The sequence below is a fragment of the Brachionichthys hirsutus genome, unplaced genomic scaffold (genome assembly GCF_040956055.1).
Source record: "Brachionichthys hirsutus isolate HB-005 unplaced genomic scaffold, CSIRO-AGI_Bhir_v1 contig_862, whole genome shotgun sequence".
NCBI classification, from domain to species: Eukaryota; Metazoa; Chordata; class Actinopteri; order Lophiiformes; family Brachionichthyidae; genus Brachionichthys; species Brachionichthys hirsutus.
In genome coordinates, this window is record NW_027180378.1 from 179,005 (window position 1) to 202,057 (window position 23,053).

Genomic DNA, 23,053 nt, shown 5'->3' on the forward strand with positions numbered 1-23,053 from the left:
GCGAGGCTGTTAAGACTGTTTGAGACGCTTGCGTGGGGGTCCAAGAAAAGGGCACTGGGCTGAAGCCAGGGAGCGATAAGCTTCGGCCACCAGGTGTGGATGAGACCCCACCATGGACTTCCAACCTGCCGTCTCCATCACCTCTGCAGCGTGGCTGGAGGACAGAAAGAAAGAAAGAAAGAAGCAAAGTACTCATTTTCAATAAATCTCAGGTCACCTTCTTGATATCCAATTCTCACAAATTCAAATACTGTAGCTTAAATACAGAGTATATATATATACATAATTACTGTAATATAAAATGTGGTTTTATTACGAGTTTTACCTTCGAGACAGACAATAGGAGGAGGAAAGGGGGAAAGAGGGTTGGACGGTACGTAGACACTTTATACAGTAATTGTACCTTTACATGTACACTTACATAAACTGAGACAGAATAGTTGTGCCTTTGGAAGGCTTCATGCCCTTGATAGCATCCTTCTGTTTGAGGATTGTACATATTGTCGATGTACTCCGCTCGTACTGGCGTGCCAAATCACAGAGGCGGACGCCACGGTCATATTGCGCGATAATTACATGATTAATTACCGTTGTCATCCTTACCACTCGGACTCATCACTCATTGTAAGAAATATTCACAAATACAGCGAGAATCACTGAATGAGTATCTCGGAGTATGTCAAAGTGCTTGTACGTACATGCGCGTAAACACACACACACTTTTGAATGGTAGTATATATATAAATAAAGGCACCCCTCACTCTACACATAATTTATCTCAGTAATTATTTTTCCAAAGGTGCTACTGACATGATTTTGGTAACAACCCACACATGTAAAGAAGTCCAGTTATGTGTTAAAAAAAATGTATATTCACTGAGCAAAATGGTGGCGAGCTCAAAGCTTATTTTACTCTTCTGTGAGCTGAACACTAGCACACAGACATATTCAGTGCTATTAACACAGAAGGTGGCAGTGAACCCAGTCGAGTCGGGTTGCCCTGATCTTTCAGCCATCGCTCCCCGGGGAAGACAACGGAACTTTAATTAGCGGAGACAGACTGGCCCCTGGGATTCTCAGTACCGACGGCAAGACAAAGAACATGCAACACAGAGACGAAATGTCCTGTGGGTTCTTGAGGATCGCCGAGTTTGTAAGAAGGTGCCGGCGACATAATGATAGAGATGACGAGCTCCCGTCTGCACGCGAACTCACTAGTTAATGAAGTCGACAGCCTGAGTTTTCAGCTGGTCGGCGCTGTGAAGGTCCGCCAGGATGAGGATCTCGGCAGCGTTTTCCACAGACAGGCTGGTGCACAGCGCGTCCTCGCACATGACCTTCAGTCTCTCCAGCGCATACTGAACGGACACAAGAGGACACAACACGGCTACACCCCCCCCATCTTCTTCAGTGTTCAGCATTTACAAATCATTTCTATCTCAAAATGACAATGAGACGTCGGCTTTTAATGTCACACGCCTGACAAAAAGCAGCGGTGAAATGTTTTGGTCATGTATGTTGTCCTTTTACCTTGTCAGCCGCTGCCAGCAAATCATCGGCCATCTTGTCCAGATTGGGAGCCTTGTCCGTATAAATGAAGCACATCATCTCTTTGAAAACCTCCGGCTCCACATCGTTGATCTCCACTCGGTTCTGACACGGGGAAAATTTAGATTAGAGCATTGCACCTGAACTTGAGATTCAAATATACCACGTCCTCCAATTTGCAATGCTGACAAAACATTTTTTTTTTAAATGCATCATTCATATCTACCCAAGTCTTGGCATCAATCAAAGGCGCTTACTTAAACACAATAAGTGTAAGTAAATAAAATAAGTACGTAAACAGATATTATTTGCCTGTTTTTACTCTAAACAAATGTTTTATATTTCAATTATCAACCTGGAGTTCATTCTTAATTGTAAAACAATAGAGCAAAGCACTTGTTTAAAAAAAAAAAAAGAAACTGGGAGAAACTCCTGTGACTCCAAATTGTATTTGCTGGACGGTATTACATTTTGAATTCATGTGTTTAATGGTGACAAGCGATCACAACAAATGATGATGTTTAACACAATTTGAAAAAGATGAAAAACATGTTGACCTTAAATTTGCAAAAGCAAATGTCAAATGGGAAAACAACAACAACAACATGTGAGCTGCTTCTCCTGCAACTTCAATTCTGACAGAAATATTTGCACAATTGAGAAAAAAAAAAAAAAAGTCATTCTCTGCTTCTGCAACTTTGTCAGTGAAGGATGAATCCCAGGCCTCGAGTACGGCAGGACAATTTCGTTACGGTTCCCTGTCGTCATTAAACGGCTCTGCAGTGCAGCCTTTTGACAGAGCAATCCTTCACTCACTTTAAACCCTCAAAACAGCTGGAAAAAGAATGAGCCTCTGTACCACTGAGGAACAAAATCAATTGAATTCCAAAGATTTAAAAAAAAAAAAAAGCCTTTGGGACCTTGCGCTCACCTTTTTGCTTTCTTCCATCTCGTGCTCAAACATGGCGCTGAACACAGGGGAGCGTGCTGAAAGCAGTGACGTGAAGGGATGACAAAAAAAACATTCATGTGAGTAATCCTGGGACCAAGAAGCAGTCCAGACTAAAGGTAATAAATCTATACACAAATGCACACACACACACACACACACACACAGTCAAGCATGTCAAACTGCCGGAACAAAGACAGAACAAAGACAGCGTGTGGGGTGTGTCTGAGTCGTGCCTCTACCTGCTAGGATGGCTTTGTGGGCCTGAAACTCCTGGCCGGCCACACACAGGGAGCAGTCGGTGAAGCGGGAGTTCTCCCACAGGCCCCCCAGCTCGTCTGCTAACCGGCAGTCAGGAACCTTCACCATGTTCATGGTGTTCTGCCCAGATATGTTAACAGAGTCCTGCACCACACTAACCTGCGACAAAAGCAACGAAATAATGCCACAGCTTCACGGAAAGCGTCACTGCGTCACGAGGACGGGCAGAAACCAACGTGGGTGCGCAGCGTACCTCACAGAAGAGCGTGAGCTTGTCATCGGGCAGGAGCCCATTGGCCTCATCGAGGAGGAAGTCTCTCCGGATGAACTTCTTGAAGCCCCAGTCTTTCCCCTGGACAAAGCGATATGCTCTCTGGCTTTCTGCACACATCCAAGTCCACACAGGGAGCGATTTGAAATCTTAAAAAGGCGACTCTTTACTGCCGTTTGTTACAGCGACGGGTTTCTATTACCCAGCAGACTCACCCATGGCTTTGGTCTCCTCTCCCTTGGCATTGAGGATGGAGAACTTGAACTTGGCACGCACCTCTGCCTTTGGACAGCTGACCAGCAGCAGGTAGAGAGACAGGTAGTCTTTGCTCTCTTCATCCAGGCCCTTGGGGTTCACTCTCAAACACCTGTTGATGGAGGAGGGCGGAATCGGTGAATGATTATTACTGATCGGGCAATTTTATAAAAAAAAAAATTTTTTAAGTACAATTTCACAAGATTACAAACAGTGATGTTTAAGCATGGCGAAGCGTAGCGGCTCTCTTGGCCACCCACCATTTCAACTTGTCATTGGCCCCAGAAGAGAAGGTGGAGCTTTTAATGACCTCGCCCATCTCCTCACGACAAAAGCTGAAGTTGTTGATGGTCCACATGTAAGAGAACTTCACCACTTTGATCTGGCGAACGAAGAAACTTTGGGTAAAGCTCAGAGTTCCGACATTAAAACGCTACCAACGCACGTCTCGCTTTACCTGTGTGTAACACCAGCTCTCAGCCACAGGCCCGCTGGACATTTCCGCAGGGGGAGGGGGACTTGGGACTCTTGACATTGCCAGCGTGACAGAAGGTGTCAGGGGCGAGCGTGTGAGGAGAAGGAATTTGCCACTGGTCAGTGTTCGGTCCTGAGGTCCATCTGCATTAGAGCACAGCAGACGGAAGCAGTTTGCCCCCTAGGGTCAGAAAAAGGGGAGGATAAATAACAACTTTAAAAGACAATTTCGACGCCAATTTTCATGAAGATCCGGAAACATTCTTCTAAAAACAGGAGAGCAATCATCCAGAAGAAAAGCACTTTTCAAACAAAGCTCAGCTCGCGGCGATGCAACACGCATGTACTGCATCTTTCATTTGTCCAGTTAAGACCCTACATCATTTATTGCACTCTGCCATTCTGCATGCCGTTGGAAGTTTGTGATAGATGAATCGTCCCTGACCCATTAGGGGACAGCAGAAGATCGATGGTCCACGGCTGGCTGCCCTGGGATCAATACCCGGTGCGATCACAATTAAGTCTCCAAAATGAACTGCGAACAAACAAGCTGCCTTCCAGGACTGCAGCGGGAGTTTGAGCAAATGGCAAAAATCCAAAGATCCTAGATTGACTCCAATTCACGCCGGAGCACGGTCCAGATATTTGACCCTCCATCGCTCCTTAGCGGGACTTAGCGTGTCCAGGTATGACAACCTGAACAAACCTTTGCTCAGTATGAAGCCTATATAAATTATACAAGCTGTGCATAACAAGGCTCTGCCAGGAATAAATGACACTAGTAAAACACAGCTAAATACCCGCAGAGGAAAATAACCTGTTCCAGAGGCTATTATGGATCTGACAAGGAACAATCTGTGTACCTAATGAAGTTTAGTTATTTCCGTGTACCTTGTTATGAAGTCAAATATTTACTTTCGTGTGACTTCACTGAACTAAAAGGAATAATTGTGCTATCAAAGTTACCTACTTAATCACATTTATAAATCCAGCCAGAGGCGTGTTAACTGTTCCAAATAAAAAAATCCAGTGAATCAAGAATCGGCCTCTCTTCTTCGAGACACACAAAAAGGAAAGGGGTACAGAGAACGAAAAAGGAATGAAGGCAATAGAGAAGCCAAATGGAAAAGCAGGCAGCAAATGAAAGATGGGCCACAATCTGTGGGGCCATTCGAAGAGATAGATTACCACGAAAAGTGGCTCGCTGGAGACAAAGGAAAATCAAACAGCGGCATGAGAGAAAAACTAAATTGATTTTTGGACAAATGTACTCGGTTAGAGAGCTGAGGTGCAAACTGCATGGGAACAATGGAAGCACATTACTAACCTTTTTATTTTTTTTACAGTTTCTTTCCTACTTCCTATGGTCCAATTGTTATATAGAAGAAAACAGATTTCAATGAACAAAGATTTCCATTCAAAGAATTTACACTCAACAATGATCTGATTAGAGTGGCTCGGTAGGTTGGGCCTCGGGTTGGGAAGCGGAGACAAGTCCCAGCCGTTCACCCTATGCCCTCTCCATCCATGTTACCGGGCCCCTACATGCTGTATATGCACACCCCAGCAGTAGCGTGTAAATGACTTCACGTGTGTGCATTGATAGAAGAAAGAAAATATCATTTATGTGTATACTATGTTCAGTCACCCATTGACCACAACGCTTTCCCCCTCATATTTCACTCCCTCACGGAGAAGAACAAGAAATCAATCTCTGCTCTAAATTAAAAACGAGAGGCACAGAGGCATTCCAAGCAGCTAGATCCAAAGGGAATGAAAGAATTGCAACCCTTGTCGAAGTGCCAGTGAACACAACGTCTAATTCCAAAGCCTTGGTCTTTGAGGACCGCAGTAAGCTACGGACGAACCTTAAACATTTAATTGGTACAGGGGCCGGGGATCGATTCCTCAGCATGTGTTGACCTTCTGTGCGAGTGATTTCATATTCTGCCCTTGGTCATGGTGCTCGTCCTCTTCTAAAACCGCAATCTCAGAGAGGTATGAACTATTGATTTTTGCCATCTCTGGCTTTGTGCAGACCCACAATTACACAGAAAGGGATTTGAGAGGGCAGGAGAGCATTAGCACCCAGGCTTCAGATCCTACCCATACTTCCACACTAAAACCCTCCTCCCCTGGCCGGGTATAGAAGGTTAAGGGGAAGAGGGACCTCAATGCATCGCTAATGTCTCCAGTTCCAAACTACTGCAAACAGTCACACTTGACATATTCATCTAATGCTAGACACTCCTATGGGCTCCAGGACATTGCACAGAGACCAATGGTTAGAATTTCCACAGTCGAGCGGTGCTGTATCACCATGTTTTATTTGGTTAGTCCATTAGAATTCTGTGCTTAGCCAGCAATCTGAGAAAGGACGATCACACGGCTTTGGGACAAGACGCGGAGCTAGAAGTGGCGGAAATGAAGATGCTGAGGTTCTCCTTGGGAGTGACCAGGTTGGATATGATTAGAAATGAGACAATAAGGAGGGACAATGTTTTGGAGACAAGGTCAAAGAGGTGAGACTTTGATGATTTGGACATGTCCAGAGGAGAGACGGGGACTTTATCGGTAGAAGGATGCTGAGGGTGGAGCTGCAAGGGGTAACAGGGCTAGAGGACGACCCAGGAGGGAGGACATGGGCGTAGTGAGGGAGGACATGGGCGTAGTGAGGGAGGACATGAGAGTGGCTGGGGGGAGGACGATGCAAAGGACAGGGTGACTACGTTGTGAGACATCAGGGAAGTCCTTGCTTCTAGCTCTATTTGGCAACTTGTCGCTGGGTTGTAACGATGCAGACAATCCAAGACACTAAACAGAAAATAAGAACATCTCGAAGGTAAAGAGACTAATTTAGGAAAAGCTGACCTGAATACTATGTTACATTTGCTGTGTGTCAGCACACCAAATTGAATTGACTTTAAAATGCAATGAAAAATATTGCAGGACACAGAAGAAAGCCTCGTCTATACGACAACAATAAAGAAATACAGCTATCGTCATTGCAGTCTACTTTGTACTTTCTCTTTCGGCGCGTCCCGTCCGGGTTCGCCAGAGCAAATCAACCTTCTCCACTTCACATTACCGGAGAGAAGAATGACTTCTAGCAACATTAATCGCTGCCTAGATGTGCAGTACAGTGGTAGACAAATGGAAATATATAGTACATATAACTACAACAATTTGTATGGTAGAAAAAGAAAATGCCTTTTCCAAATCATTCAAAATATTACCTTTAATCTTCAAGATAAAAACACGCCAGCATTCATCCTGCTGCCCATGCGAGCTGCATATTGCTGCATGAGACGTTCACAAAACTGTCGTTATTAGTGGCGATCGGCTTGTTTTCAGTGACTCAGCGCCATGAACTCATCCCTTTCAATCAGGCATTGACCAACATCTGGTTAATCTGCTCAAGGCTTCACAGCAGCTCAATAATAGATATACAGCAACTTCACTAAACCCATTCAATCATACAGTAAATGATCAATCACAGGATGTAATGCATCAATCAATCCATGGATGGATGGCAGTGTGTGGCTCACACTGAACCGTTTTATTCAAGAATACTGATCGGGGGGGCCAAACAGATGCTCGAGCTTTGCCCCCGAGTTTATAAGTAGCATTAGTCAACATGTTTCTATTATTTAAATAAGCTTCTAATGGTAGTTGTAACATAGTGAGGCGACAGTAGCAGTAATCAGCTAACAAACCAGCTCCAAGTAATGAACAATATACTCACAAATAACAATAGTTAGGATATATACACAATGCCTGGTACTCCTAAGCGTGAATAAACACTGTAAACACAATCTGATGTTAGCATGTCAGCTACCTGGTTAAAGCTCGTTCGCTGCTTAGCCCTATTAATGTAGCAGCAAAGCTTGGACAAACAAAAAAAAAAAAGGTCGGGTGAATTGCCTGAAAAGCTGCGACTAGAAGTACGATATGTCAGCTTCCATCGTGTGATTGTGTCATTTTAATAACTGTGGTACCGCTTTATATTTCGCATATCGACAAACTTACCTTTGTGTTAGGTTGAATTATAGCACTAGCCGTCCGGGAGCCGTTGTTTGCTAGCAGGCTAGCTGTTTGTAGAACTGGCAGCCCCAGACGGTTTGCCCAATGGCACCCTCTGCTGTTTCGGAGTATTTTTACAGGCTAAAGTAAAATAAAAAAATATGTTCCCTTAACATGGTCTTTTTTTAAATTTCATTTAAATATGTAGTTTCAAAAATCATTTTCTTCTCTTTTTGGCAATATCCCTCACGAGGGTTTAACAACAGATTGTCTTACTCTTCTTCTCTTGCCCAGCAGCTCCATCCTCAGCATCCTCTTCTCTACAAACCCATCATGTCTCCTACATACCGGTCCAAACCATCTCAACCTCATCTCTCTCCTTTCCCCACCAAACTGTCCAATGTGAGCTTTCCATCTATTGTAGTCATTATTAATTCCATCCATTCTGGTCACTCCCAGTAAGGCTTCACGTCTTCGAATCAGTGTCTCCATCTCTAAACCATGCACACATTTTTTTATTTTGTTTTGTTAACTATGGCTGTTTACATTTTATTCACATGGATGTTGGGGCCAGTGTTAAATTTGACCTGTTTTTAAAGTCAGTTTCGTAATTTAATCACAAGACTGAGCTATTGCCTTTTACCAAGATTAACAGATATCAACAAATGAAGATAAATTAATATCTGGATTCATTCACTCAGCTTTTAATATATATTTTAACACTCGTGTTTTTGTAACAGTGCTTTGGCAATAAACATCAAACTTAAAGAGTATCAGGAAATGAATAAGTTTATCAAGGTAGGTTATTATGAACGTTTAAGACCGTATCAGTCTTCAAATGAGTGAAGAAAGCAACTCAGAGGGGAATTAAAGAGTCAGACAGCACCCAAGTGCAGAACTTTGAAGCATAACTTTATTTAAAGGTGTGTTATTTATGTCCACACAAGCTCCTTCCTTTGTAACTAAGAAAATATAGTAAGCAAGAAAAGTAAAAAACAAAACAAACGGTGACTCACATGCTTGCATTACGTACAGATAAGTATTCACTCTCAACCCCAGTATAGTAATGCAGATAAAACAAGAAAAGAGAAAGCATAAGTCATTATAGAGGATATGTTTGCATATTTACAGGAACGTCTAGATTTAGAGCATTTAATGGAAGTGTCATTTGTTTAAATCAAATATGTAGCAGTCAAGGAACAAAAACCAGATTAAAGGAGAAGACACACAGACAACTCTTATCTGCGTGGCACAGGAATAACAACATTTCCCTGAGTTGCAACGGGGATTAGGAGCCTACGTTGGTCCATACGAAGATATTTTTCTATAAGGACTTCCACTGGCACCTTGTCATTCACATGACCCTGCCTGCAAAGCAGAAGAAACACACTGGTTAAGGATAAGAAAATAACATTCACATATTCTTTCCTATATTTCCTCAGAGCTGTAGACGACTTCTGAATGTTTATCTTTTTATTTACTCCTCACGTCTGTGCTTGTTATCTAGATGTGGTGCATTTAATTGTATTATATAAAAGTGACTCTAATGCATCGATCATCTATGCGATGGATGTACCGGTAATCAGTCTAATATTAGGGATTACCGTACTCAAGGTTGAACTCAGTTTAATCTGCAGTTCCTTTCATCGCTAGAATCTTTACAGCATCTTATAGCTCAGTGTTTTGGTTTGTTGGCTGTGAAGCCGTATTAATTCAATCTCATTCAGTTTTTTCTATCCGGATAAACTTAACTACAAGTGAATGATGATATTACCAATGATCTTTCCGGTTTCAACTGAAAGCTTAGTGTGAACTATTGTGGGACTCGGTGTTCCTCGCATTGAAAGGAGCACATGGTATATTATGTGTGGCATACAGACCTCACAAAAGGTATCTAGCAGGTCATTCCAATCATCTCGATGCCGCAAAGAGATGACGGGTCACATTTAGAAACTTTTATTACGAGAAGTCATGAATGTTTTCCCAGAATCGCATACGAAACATACCTTTTCAACAGAAGTACAGCATCTTCGACCTCCAGGGTTTTCCTCTTAGCATGAAGAGCATATGCTTCCAAGTCCTCGGCCAGTCGCTCAAAGAACTTGTCCATTCTGTTGAAGAGAAAACGCAACGATGCAGGGAGTGAAATTCGGGCTGAGCAAAGCACCTACCGGTACGCTTTTTCCTTCATCAGTTCCAACAGTCAACAAAGTAACGATCTTGGCCGTTATAGTTACTCACGTTTCTTTCAGGACCGGGTAAATATCTGCAGAGACCTTCGTTTTGGCAAAGTGCTTGAACACATTCATGAGGTAGCTCTTAGGAAGCCCTCCTTCCTTTGCAGCTGGCCTTGACCTCTTTCTTGTCGTCTTGGGTTTAGGTGCAGGCAAACCATCACCAGTACTACGATTGGCCAAATGGATAATGGAATAAAAAGGAATATAGAAACATGTTAAGAATTTATAAATCACTTTCTGATGCTTTTCACAGAAAAACTAGCTAATAATAATAATAAATAAATACAAATATCCAAACTTCAGGTACTAATTTTCAGCATGAAACCATGCAACTACTGTCTACAAACAGAAAGGCTTTGGATCAATAACTTACCTTTTAAGCACAGAGGGTGAAGCCAGATGCTGCACGTTGAAAATCTTCCTTTTTTCTCTGACAAAAGCTGGAGTCTTGCTCGGGACTTCTGATGATTTTAGAAGAATTGCTCTGCTTTACGTTGCCCATATTAATAAAAAAAAAGTAGAAAAAAAAAAACATTTGTGATTAGAGACTGACCTTGATTCTCTTCATCATCTTCTCCATCCTCCCATTCTTCCTCCTCTTCCACAGCGGGGTCCTGAGCAGCAGCTTCTTCAGGGAAATCGTTGCCCAGGTTCCCACCATCTTCATGAGATGCACGGAAGGACTTCTCATCACCAGCATCTGATTCTTTTCTGGAAGCATCTCTCCGTCCTTCAGGGGAAGACGCATGACTCCCACGACTTCCCATTTCCAGGCTGTTGTCTTCAGTCGACCTCTGTGCTTCGGCCTCGTCATCAAATCCTCCTACTTGCAAAATAACAATACATTACGAGTTAAATAAGAACGTTACCATTAAAATACCTTCCTGTGATTGAGCAGATATTCTGTAGCCTAAATAACGAAAACATTTTTGAAGGCCTCACCCGACTCTGTAATCGGTACAATTCCACTCCCAGAACGATGAGCTCTGCGAATGACATTTTCCAAGCCCTGCCCCGACACATGCTCGTCATCTTGCTCTTCTGGCGCTCCATCATACGCATCTTCATCTTGAGAATCAGCAAAATCACCTCCTGCAGGATTCTCTTGATCCATTTGATATTCTGCAACATCCATCTCTTCTTCCGCCTGAGAATCAGCAGCTAATTCTTCGGTCTGAGTGTCAACTCGAACATCCTCTTCAGTTTGAGTGTCTCGGTCAACCTCTTCTTCATCAGACTGAGATGTGGCTGCAGCATCTTCTTCAGCCTCTTCAGCTGGAGGGCCAACTGCATCTTCTTCATCAGACTGAGACGTGGCCGCAGCATCCTCTTCAGCCTCTTCGGCTGGAGGGCCAACTGCATCGTCTTCTTCGGTTTGAGAATCTGGTAGATCCTCCTCCTCAGACTGAGACATGGCAACATCTCTTTCAGACTGGATATCAACTTGACCCTTGATATTCTCTTCAGCTGAAGCGTCACCTACAACATCTTCCTCTTCATCGAGATAAATTGGTCTCTCCTTCACCAGCTCGTCGCGCTCAGCTTCCGTTACTTGCCTCTGTTTAACCTCCACCTGTCTCTGAAGCTGAGGCGCCATCACTGAAATGTTGGAGGTCATGGCATCAGGCTTGGCATACAGAGCCGTATTACAGTGGAGGATATCAGTAGTGAGATCGGGCTCATTGAGTTTGCTTAAGCCCAAAGTGAAGCCCTCAGAGAAGGCAGTGTCACTGGGGCCTTGCTCCACGAAGCCGCTCACTTCTGGGTGACAAATAAGGAGAAAGAAATTCCATGAATGAAGCACAAAAAAACAAACGAAAACAATAAGCTGCGTACGAACTATATGCTACACTATTATCCGCTTTCATCTGAAGAGTAGCAGCTACATCTTTTTCCCGCTTGTCCCGCAGCTGAGGGGGTCGGTTTTTATCTTTGAAGATTTCCTTTTCATCTGGTTATAACTACAATATTCAGTTACAGTTTAAATGATTTTAGTAAAAGTTAAAATAATAATCAGGTGCACAGACCCCAGTGTCGGTGTCCTGATCTGTTATACATACGATAGGGTGGTAATATATTAACAAAAGAAAAAGGAAATGCTTATTTAGAGTATATTAATCATCATAACTACCTCCCATTTGTCTTTTATTTACAGCAGCGCCAAATTCGTCCACCGTCATTTTCTGGAGGCGAGTAACTCTTCTCTGCAGGCCCCTCTTCTCAGTTTGAACATCCACAAATGGTGTTTTTAGACTCAGAGAAGTGGATCTGGAAACACAGATTGGACAGGACACATGTCATATGTTCTGCACTATGGACCCCCCCCCCCCGTGCATGTCTTGAGTAAAGTTTTAATTGAATTGACACCTTGATAAGGAAAGTGAGGAATGGTCATCAATGGATTTTTCTGTTTCCTCTCCAACATCTACGAGCACAAAAATCCATATAAATACACGAATTTACATTTTTAAATATGAATAAAACGTTAGAACAAGTTGAAGGGTAGAAGTTGTACCGTCGAGATGCCTGAGACGTTTTTCAAAAGCCGTTACATTAAGGCTTCGGTGAGGTCTCTTTCTGCTCAGGCCCTTCGCCGCACTCGCAACATTGCCGATCGTAAGATCAGGCAGGTCCAGTCCTGACAGCTCAATGCTGAAAGTCAAGCAAACGCAAACAGTCACGCAAAGCAAGGATAAGGATTCTCAGCTTGTGCGACACGGAGCTCACCTTTGATGGCTCCTAGTCATACTGGAATTGGCTGAAGACGGCTGTGGCTCTGCTGACTCGGCATGTTTATGAACCGCAGGAGACCTGACAGGTTCTAAACGAACAAATTCAGAATACTTTATGAATCCCAAAGGGATATTCCTGCACATGCGCACTAAGTAGGCAGCAATGCGACTTTAGCAATTACAGAATGGAAAGTAAAGGCAAATTAGATAGGAATAATGACAAAAAAACAAAACAAAGTTACAGCTTGAAAATAAAGGCAGAATCACGCATGTACCTGTCTGCATAATGTTCCTAAGTATGCATCTTGGTGTGTCTCCATCATTAAGCAGCAGAGCAGTTGGGCCAGGCGTGTGTGTCCGTCTCAGCAGCGATTTCCTGGTTATACTCTGAAAAGTAGCCAGACGCTCTAACTTTAGCAGCCTCAACGACTTCCTGCCCATCACTGTTAGACCTGCTCATCGTGCTCACCTCACTGATTTTATGTCTCATGCTCCGCCTCAGGATGTCCTGCGGGCTTTGTGCACCTGCGTCTTTGCTACTAAATCGACCGCTACGCCTGGGCAGGGTGGTAGTCCGTGTTTTGGTTACACTGGGGAAAATAGTTATTGATTAATAGCATTATTCGCTTCTCTTACTTGAATGTTAGCACCGAATTTAGAGACGAAAAACGAGGCTGACGTGTTGAAGTACGCACCTGCGGGTGACTGGAGTCCTGGGTGTCTCGGTGCTCAGAATGTGTTTCAGCAGAACCCGAGCAGACAAGTCCTCAGTCGGGTCCATTTCGAATTTGCGCTGAGGCAGACAGAGCTCTAGTGTTAGCTAGCAAATGTTTTCAAAGGGTAAGTAGCGTCGAAGACGTTAACCTCCCGATTCCAATAAGTCAGACGAATTTATCAAAGCGAACAACTGGATATAAAAGGAATAAATTTAGGTTTGTAACAGCTTTCATCTACTTAATCTTTGTTAAATTGTTGTTGACAGCCGAAGTCACTGCTGTTTGTTTTCACACTGTCCCGCGTTATTTTGAAGTGAAACCTCGCGAGAGGACGGGTTCTTCTTCTATTCCAGTAAATAGCGGTTTGTTACCAACTAGAACGCTTTCGCCGCCTACTGAAACTATCCGGAAACAACAAGAGGTTGAAATGTGAAAAGTATTTAAATATGCAGATTGTTTCCTTGATTGTGTATTATTATTGTTATTAAATACATTATTTATCCTGCTGTTCGTTTGTGTTGATCACTAATTTCTTCATAGACAATACAAATACATACAGGAGAATTAAATACAGATGGCTAAAAAATAATTTAAAGTAATTTCTAAAAGGGTTGCCTTTTGTTAATGCAACTGCATACTCTGGAGATTAAAAAGGAATTGTATTAATACATTATTAGATGTCAGCTGTTATTGTCAACAATTTATAAAATTTCAAATTCAAGAATTCAGAGCTTTGCACTTGCGGACATACAAATAAGACCTTTCTGAATAACTGTTACCAGTAATGTTAGGCTATGTATTCTATTAAGTCACCCTTATGATCTTATAATGATCAATGGTCAAGGATACAGAGCAATAAATATTATTTATTTATTTACAAGTCAATCATTATCACAATAAGATAACTACTACTACTATATGCAAAGTACTGGACAATCTCACTGCATGCACTGTTTATCACTTTAAATTTGTGTCGTTTAGTCTTCTATTACTTGAATTTTATGTTGTTACTAAACACCAGACGGAGCAGCGCTCCTAATCTCATTGTGTAGCAACTATGCAAGGACAATAAAGGCCCTCTATTTCTATTCTATTCTATTCTATAAATACATAAATGTGCCTGTTTCTGAAATCGTAAAACTCATTTTAATCAAATGTGTCTCAGACAAAGCAAAGCTGCTATGGCCTGTGCAAATGAGAGCAGTGTTTTTTCTTAACAATTTTAATCATTTACAGCAAAAATAGACTCAGTTAATAAAATCATATGCTTGCCTGTTTTATTCATTTGTAAAAGAATGATCCCCTGCACTCTGGAAATAAAATGACAGAACAAGTGCAACACAAATAGTCTGATTCAACTTTATTTCAGCATCATATATTTGTTTAACATATGGTAAAAAGTGCAAAGTCTCCTCCCTCTGATGACTGAAGTGTGAACAAACTTTGACTTAGAAGTCAGGCCTGTCCTTCTTCAGCTTGGAGTAGTCCGTGTTAATTGAAAACATCTGAAATACACACACACACACACAGTCTAAGGGATACAATGTGGACTTTGAGGCAAGATATGGCCTCAGCCACAGAAATCTTTTCCATTCAGATCTAACTAAAAAGCCATGTGAAGAAAATAAAGGAGCAAGAGTACATTTTCAAGGAGTGTCAAAAGGTTATTAGTTATTTGTGCAAACTGTGCATGCAGAGGCTCATACTTTGTATTGTTGATTGTGCTCCAGTTTGTTCCAGGGCTCAGGGTTGTTCTTACGATCCCATCTGAGGGTGAAACATAACAAAACATTTATAATGATTACTCATAAAGCTTGACACTTTGGCTGATGAGAATAAGCAAACCAAATAATATCCCTTCGTCTATCTGCATGTACTTTCTCAGCTGTGATCCAGACTTACGAGACATCAGGGTTTTTCAGCGCTAACCGACCCAGGTACAGCACGCTCATGGTTGCCCCAGCACCGATGAAGATGAACAGGGGGATGAGCTAGTGGACAAAGAAAATAGCAGCCTGAGCTAAAAGGACTGGTGTTGTGCCAATATATAATTTCCCTCTGTGATCAATAAAGTAATCTGACATCAGGGATTCTGGTTAGCAATGAGCCGTGGCTTGAGCCCCAAAGACAACCCGTGGGGTTGGTTGATTGAGTGAACGACATCATGAACAGCCCCAGCTCTGATTGAAGGGAGGGGAACCATCCCATAAGAAGACACCCACAGGTTGTGGAAGTCCATGAGGTTTTTGCTACTTATATCAAAATTGAATAAAATTTACAACACATTTTTACCTCCTGGATTGGATCCAGAATGACTTTAGGACAAAAATATATTTACGGGTTCAAAAATCTGTTATAAATACACATCAACACCGATTCACTTTTACTTTTCACAGTTGGTATATAAAGATACTAAGAACTATCTAGATTGGAACCTTTTGGTGATGATCCAGATCACCATGTGGACGGTGTGAATCCAGTTAGGAGTGGAATGAGCTGCTCTCCTCGTGCTTTTCTATAGTTTAAAATCATTTTCAGATCAGTATCATATACAGCATAATAATAATGTCCCAGTTTAGTCATAACGATATTCTCTTATGATTATCTTTGAATTTTGTTGACCTTCTTCATAACTATAGTGATGGCGACAATTTCACCATACATTATTTGAAGTGAGTATTTGAATTGCTGCCTCGCCTTCAGCTTAAGCCCAAAGCAATGTTCAAGTACCGGTGATGGCATGATGAAACAGAGCCTCCAGTCACGACTTTCACCAACTGACAATGATGGATCATTTTACACACTGCCAATTCCAACTTAAACGAACAGCGGTCACAAATATACCCGGTGATCTATTAATACAGAGTAAAGTAAGACGTTTCACCTCGTCGCCTTCGACTAGACAAGTCACGCATACCATCATTGTGATTTGTGACCACACTGTGTACTCTACGTGCTGCAGCGTGCAGCAGACATGGCAGAAAGCAGAGGTGTCCTTCCCATCAGTTTAATCTCGACCCGCTAAACAAATTAATATCAGCTCTGCGTTGACTTTATGCCGCATGTACCGCTTATCAGCAGGTGACTTTGAGAACTGCAAGATAAAATTAATTAATAATAATATAAAAATACTTTTTTTTTTTGTAAAACAACAGAATATGGGTGGAAAGGAAGGAATTTAAAATTGTAGTCTTTAATTTTCCACCTTCATCATCTATTTCATACAGAAATCCGCACCTGTAAGGAATCAGACAGCGATTAAAAACACATTTTGTCAACGCGCTTTAAATATCCCAAACATTACAATAATTACTGCACGACTAGAGAATACTATAAATACTATAAATACCAACAGACAATAATAAGGTGAGATAACGGGCGCACCGCGTCACCGCACCGCGTCCCCGCACCGCGTCCTCCGCACCGCCTTCAATGTCATCCGGTCGTCGGCGCGTCACAGAAACGATTAACGCGGAAAACTCACGGCCGGGTGGTTCCTCAGCTGCTTGGCGACGACCCCCAACATGGACATGTCGCCGACGGACTCCGGTAAAGCGAATAGACGCGGGATGGGACGCGCTCCTCTCTGCGGGGTCTCCGTGCGGGTTCACACAGGCCTGAGCGCGCAGCGAACCTCACGCCGCCTCCCGGACGTCAGCCAATCCCACGACAACAGCTGTATGCTGGGGGGGGGGGGGGGGGCGCTGGACAAAGTTTCATCATGGACCGAGGTCTTAATGGAGTCTTCATGGAACATCTTCTCCAAGAAGCAAAGGCAGGAATCCTGAATTACAGGATCGAGTATTTGCCAATCAATCAATAGACTTTAAAAAAACGGATGTAAATTGGCAGATGGACGGAACTCAACAATTCCTTGTTTTTCATGGGAATAAAAGGATGATCTGCAACAGATGTGTGTCAGGTAATCAGTAACATTCATATTAGATCTGAAGGATGGATAAATCAAAACTATTCTCTTTACCCTCTGATCGCACGACGGCCTAAAACCAGACCAGGGCACATTGTCCCAATGGTGGATTGAATAAATCACAAAGACAACAGTGTTGCGTCATATATTTATGTCGACAGAATACAGAACCTGAGATAACAGCATGTCCAAAGTCTCCACACCAATCCGTCTGATCCACTGGAACAATGGACGCTTATTTGGACGTTATTCCATCTTGAATATTTGACCAGAATAACTAAACTAGGATGAAAAGTTAAAACAATCCAATAACCTTTCCTTCCACATGAACACATCTCCTGTCAGAGATCAAAAACGCTGGGCTAACGTATGGAGAAAACATCCGTCATACAACCCTCTCTGGAAGTGCATAAAAATCCACTCGATACAGTATGTCGCGTCGCTCCTGCCTACATCACACCGACGGAACAAAACCAACAGGAACAGGTTGGGGTGGTGTTTTTTTTTTTTTTTTTAGCTTATGTTTCGGGTGATTGAAAAGATGTAGAAAATACATATTACTACTCTTATAATACAAAAAGTGAATATAAAAATAAAATGCAAAAAGTAGCAGTTCCATTTGTGCAAACATGTCTACCAGAGATAAAACTAGCTGAACGACAACAACAACTTGTCAGTTTGGTAGAAAAAAATAATAAAAAAATACATCTGCAGGAAACAAATCTATACCACTAAAACTGGTCAGGTAGTCAAACTAGGCTGTGAATCCTAAAAAAAAATCATAAAGCATGCGTCTAAACAAAGACAGGCGTTGAGCCATCAACACACGCACAACTTACTTTTGCAAGTAAACAACAAAAATAACCTCTCTATAATTTTTAAAGCAGGAACGCATGAGCTAAGTCTTTAGGTATTGATGCTACCCAAGTCCAACTACCGGAACCCCCCCCCCCCGGTATGAAGTAATCAAAAAAGTGAATTCATGGTGGTTTCTCTTTTAAATCTGGTAAATAAAAAGTGATTTGTCATGCTTTGTACACTACCAACCGCTGCGAGGTCAAGCTAGCCAAAACATTTAATGTGTACTATAAATATATTTGAATGCATAAAAGCCAATAAATGATTCGCTCTCGGTTGCCCGAGTCTCCTGACCGTTCAGGCAGAGATGATGTGCAGGAATGGGAGCTTAAAAACCGGCTCCTACAAACAAGTCGCTGCTTCTTTGGGAAACAAATTGTGCAGCGAGTGAAGAATCACGAAGTTCTGGAGCAACACACTTGAGTTTGGTCAAAAAATATATCTATCGATTATGAAAACCAATTTTCTTTTTTTTTTAAAGTCAGAATTGATGAATTTCAAAATGCCCTGAAATCCAAATGAAGTAGCTCATTAGGCATATCCACTGGATGTTTGTCTTTTCACTAGCAATCCCTTTCAACATGAGATCATTCTTACTCTGTATGGAAAAACAACCCTTCTCTAAAATAACGCAACATCTGCAAACGTCTCTAATATTTACATTCCACATTCTTCACAGTGAAGGATCTGCCGCTACGATCAGAAAGCGAGTCCCTCAGAGTTCTCTCCCATGACCGCCGTGGCGTCATTAGGATCTGCAGGAGCTGCGCAGCCGCTGGGGGACGTTGCCTGGCGAGGGCTCACACCCTGGCTCAAAGAGCCGCCCGTCGGGGAGACGCTGAGGTTGCTAAGCAACAGGTCGATGGAGGGGAGCAGGGGCTTGAGGAGGCTGACGGGGCAGAAGGCCGAGATGCCATGAGGAGCGAAGTTTACCTTGTTGGGGTCTGGGCAAGAGGAGATGAGGGCTGGCTCGAGCTGGTGTAGGGAGCTGCAAAATGAGAGAAGGGGTAATGACATAAGTACGAGACACCCCTACTCATTTATTACCACCATCGCAACGATATTACAGGCAAAATTAAGACTAGGAGTCATTAACTGCAACTCCAGGTCAGATAAAAAAGGAAAATCAGTACTTTGACTCATTGAATTAATGACAGGAGTAAGAATTTGTGAGGGGTTAATAACTCCATTTGTATTTTGTTGTAAATTATCAGAAACTTAATTTCTCAAAGAAAATGTAAGCAAAACTATAGTGTAAAAAAAGCTGTTTTATATACCTTGTCACATATTTCTGATCTAAACTAAATGTCCGGTTGTGCCTAATTTGGTTTAGAAACAAAAACACTTTACTTGTATAACCACCAGAGGGCGTCCTCACTGACCTACTTTTAATTCATTCACATTATTCCAATTATAAAGGCTTCAGTCACATCACTGAAAAAAAAAACCTTTAAAATATCTCTCTCTAGAGAAAGAATATAATAAAAATGCTCTAATTTGTCTCGTTAAGAGTTTTAACTGATTTTATGTTCGCAGATCAAGCCTGAATTATTACAACTAATTCGCTGAACCTCCAACCTGTGGTCAGATTCCATCTGAAGCGCATCCTCAACACTAATGACTAGCGTCCGCCGGTTTGCTTAAAAAGAACAGCACACCTGGTCTCCTCACTGACTCGGACTTTTTCACAGCCCTCTGGAGGTTCCCTCTGGAAGCAGCAACTTTTGTTGGGTCCCGGGGAGGACGACATCTGCAGAGGTAGGAAGAGGTCGGCCTCATTCTGGTAGGCGAAGGGAGACGGGAGGCACGACTCTGTGCCGTCCGTCAAACCTAAAAAGGATTCCAACGTTTATGAAAGACAGAAACGTAATTACGGTACAATCTTGTTCATCTCAACTCCTGCTAACCTTGCTGTAGATCGGGAAGCGAATTCTCAGGGTTGGATGGGGAGGCGGCGATATCGATGGTAGGGGAGCTGGAGGAGGAGGAGGAGCAGGAAGATGAAGACTTGGGCGTGGAGGCGGGGTCGCTCTGAGATCCGCTGCTGCAGAGAGGCGGGACTGGAGCCCTGTGACCATCAGGAACCTCGAGGAGCTGCGGAGACGGAAAACGACATCCTGTAATCCGTGTCGTCCGCGTTAGCCGTACACGCAGAGCTAGCTTAGCTTCATTTAGAAAGCCAAACAAACAATCTATCCAGGCGCTGCGCACCTTGAGCTGGGGATGTGGCGGCTGGCAGACGAACATGCCTTCCAGCTCCTGGTTGAGGCCCTCCACACTGCAGCGCAGGCGAGGGACCAGCGTGGACAAGGGAGCGTGGGGGATGGGAACGGGCTGCGTCTGGAAAAAAAAACAAGTTCAAGGGAAGTCATTAGTAGCAACTCGGAGCACATCAGAAAGCATGGTCTGTTCTCCTGAGGGGGTTTCTGCTCCCCTCTTATTGTGAAGCACTTAAAACACATTCTTTGTACAATACGACAAGTACTGCATTAAAGTACTACATTAAGTACATTTTACTGGACAAAAAGAGGAGATCATCTCAACTGTATTTGGTACGGTTCGCCTCGAGACCCTCCTTTCGGTGCGAAACGGGCTCAGCCCAGCGGCGCCGTAAAAACGAGACGGCGAAGAGCAGCTGTGAAAAGCTGAACCGCACATTTGCTACCTAAAGCAGAAGCAGTTGGACTTCCTGTTGCTGCTGCTGCGTTTTATTTCTCGCTCCTCCTCCGATGAGCGTCACCGTTCGGTTTTCACACGCGCTGCAGTTGCCTTTAAGAACTGCACGCGCGCACGCACACGCACACACACACACACACACACACACGCACACACACACAGGCATGAAGTCATCGGTTTGTTTATGAGCGACGCTACGGTACCGGAGTCGTTCCTAAGCTGCAGCTCCCCGGAGGATAGCCGTGCTGGCAGTCTTTATCGTGCCCCCCCGAGGCTGGAGGTCTGCTGCGCTGCTGCTGCTGCTGCTGCTGCAGGTGTTGCTTTAGCTTAGCAATCTGCAAACGAAGCAAAGCGAAAACAGAAGTTACTCGTTCAGAAGGCACAGACACAGCGAGAAGCGGAAACTTAGAAATGCCACACCCTTAGTTAAGAAAAAAGGGGGCAATGTTTAAGGGTGCGTAGCTGACACTCTTAGTGGTGAAGTTCTGAATAAAAAGGGGGGGGTTGAGAGTTCGATCACTTTTACAGGAAGCTGGCTGAACTCGACGGAGAGACATTCACCTCTCGCAGATTCTCGGCGCTGCCCCACGACGCAGACCGTTTGTGGCTGCTGCCGCCTCTCCTGCTCTGAGATTCATCGGACCACGAGTCCGGAGTCTGAGGAGGAAGGAAGCAATCGCATGAATTAAAATGTTTCAAATACAACCCCTATGTAAATATAAATACACACACACACACACACAAGTACACAGTCACGTTTCAGCCCACAGAGGCTCTCTAACGATCGTTTGGAAATATAAGTCCGGGCAGTGCGAAACTCAATTCACGCATCGCATCAGGATTTCACACATACTTTAGCAAAGGTTGCTAACCTAGCGCAACCTTCGCTCTGGCCCGCAGACATGACACCACCCGCACCCACAGGTGTGCAGCTAAAATGGCCTCATCCCATCCGCTTTTGCAGAGCGACAACAGTTCTGGAAGAACCAGGCTCCTCCAGAATCCCGGAGTCCCAACATTTAAACCCGTTTCTGATGATGCTCCTCCACCTCAAATCGTCCCCCCCTTTCAATAACAGTCGCACCAAAGCGAACATTCTCCATCCGGACCCGGGGCTGACCTGGGTGGATTTGTCCTTGAACGAGAGGCCGCTCTGGCCCTCCGGCTCTTTGGGCCACTGGCCCTGCAGGTACGGCCCGATGATGGCCTCCAGAGACATCGTCCGCCTCATGCCGGAGCTCAGCTGCTGGACTTTGGACTTTCCAGCTGTTGGATGCAGACAAATATTTATCTTGACGTGCAGCGACAGTGACGTCACACCTACAGGTGTCGCGCTCATACCTGACTTCCCATCTCTGCGGTGGAGTCGATGCTTGCCGGCCAGCTGATAGGGAACAGTCGCCTTCAGGGGCTGCGGACCCAACGTGGCCGCCCGGATCTGTCCGAGTCCACTCCGGCCGGACATCCTTCCAGGGGCGGACCTGGAACTCTTCGGATCCCAACTAACTGAAATTAGCTAGGGGGGGGGGGGGGCTGTGCAGACGCACTGGATGGTCGTGGCTGGCGTTTCCAGCTGCAGCCCTTCCTCCACCGGTGATGACAACTCAAAACCGTTACAAAATGCCCCCCCGGGTCGTCGGAGAAGAAGCTACCGATGTCAGAAACGCGTAATCCGGCAGAGGAGGCGATGCTAGCAGACGAAGAGCAATTATTCGGCGTTGATCACACTTTTTTTTTTCTCCCCCCCGCCCCCCTCTGTGTGTGTGTGTGTGTGTGCGTGCGAATTAGCAGCCTAGCATCAAAGTTTCTTTGTGAAGATGTTGAGCTACTTCAGCGCGTTCTCGAACAAGGAAGCGGCTCCCGTTCGCAAAAGTCCCATTAAAGACGAGCCCCGCGTCTCCGGAGGAAACACAAGCGTCCGTTCCGGAACGGTTCCTGCGCCGCGGCGTGTCCTAGCTGGCCCCTGGAAGCCACGAAGCGCTCATAGTTTCTCCTGGTCGCCGCTGTAACACAAACTCCACTCCACTCCACCACCACCACGCTGTAGTGGATCATGTAATTATATGCAGGGGGGGGGGGGCGGGACCCTGCTCTGGAGATACGCTTTGATTGGTTCAAGTCATCT

General features: G+C 43.9%; 4 protein-coding genes across 4 annotated transcripts; all 4 read right to left on the reverse strand.

Annotated features, from left to right (window-relative positions):
- Window positions 1–9: 9 nt before the first annotated feature.
- Window positions 10–3,819, reverse strand: LOC137914286 (speckle-type POZ protein). Its single transcript, XM_068757891.1, has 9 exons — window positions 3,742–3,819; window positions 3,545–3,666; window positions 3,245–3,396; window positions 3,012–3,139; window positions 2,740–2,917; window positions 2,480–2,535; window positions 1,531–1,653; window positions 1,216–1,358; window positions 10–154 (listed from the first exon to the last, which is right to left on the reverse strand). The coding sequence occupies exons 1-9, from the start codon at window positions 3,817–3,819 to the stop codon at window positions 10–12; spliced, it is 1,125 nt and encodes a 374-aa protein (XP_068613992.1).
- A 5,200-nt stretch (window positions 3,820–9,019) lies between these two features.
- LOC137914293 (centromere protein T-like) lies at window positions 9,020–13,531 on the reverse strand. The gene is made up of 13 exons (XM_068757898.1): window positions 13,446–13,531; window positions 13,220–13,340; window positions 13,026–13,137; window positions 12,746–12,839; window positions 12,534–12,670; window positions 12,386–12,443; window positions 12,150–12,286; window positions 10,961–11,779; window positions 10,572–10,748; window positions 10,393–10,479; window positions 10,023–10,224; window positions 9,788–9,892; window positions 9,020–9,149 (listed from the first exon to the last, which is right to left on the reverse strand). The coding sequence occupies exons 1-13, from the start codon at window positions 13,529–13,531 to the stop codon at window positions 9,020–9,022; spliced, it is 2,265 nt and encodes a 754-aa protein (XP_068613999.1).
- Window positions 13,532–14,811: 1,280 nt separating this feature from the next.
- Window positions 14,812–17,107, reverse strand: LOC137914302 (cytochrome c oxidase subunit NDUFA4-like). The gene is made up of 4 exons (XM_068757907.1): window positions 16,951–17,107; window positions 15,369–15,457; window positions 15,173–15,233; window positions 14,812–14,971 (listed from the first exon to the last, which is right to left on the reverse strand). The coding sequence occupies exons 1-4, from the start codon at window positions 16,996–16,998 to the stop codon at window positions 14,915–14,917; spliced, it is 255 nt and encodes an 84-aa protein (XP_068614008.1). The 5' UTR covers window positions 16,999–17,107; the 3' UTR covers window positions 14,812–14,914.
- A 1,844-nt stretch (window positions 17,108–18,951) lies between these two features.
- LOC137914307 (protein FAM117A-like) lies at window positions 18,952–22,393 on the reverse strand. Its single transcript, XM_068757912.1, has 8 exons — window positions 22,270–22,393; window positions 22,045–22,194; window positions 21,490–21,611; window positions 21,132–21,263; window positions 20,464–20,592; window positions 20,160–20,346; window positions 19,911–20,082; window positions 18,952–19,240 (listed from the first exon to the last, which is right to left on the reverse strand). The coding sequence occupies exons 1-8, from the start codon at window positions 22,391–22,393 to the stop codon at window positions 18,952–18,954; spliced, it is 1,305 nt and encodes a 434-aa protein (XP_068614013.1).
- Window positions 22,394–23,053: the final 660 nt, after the last annotated feature.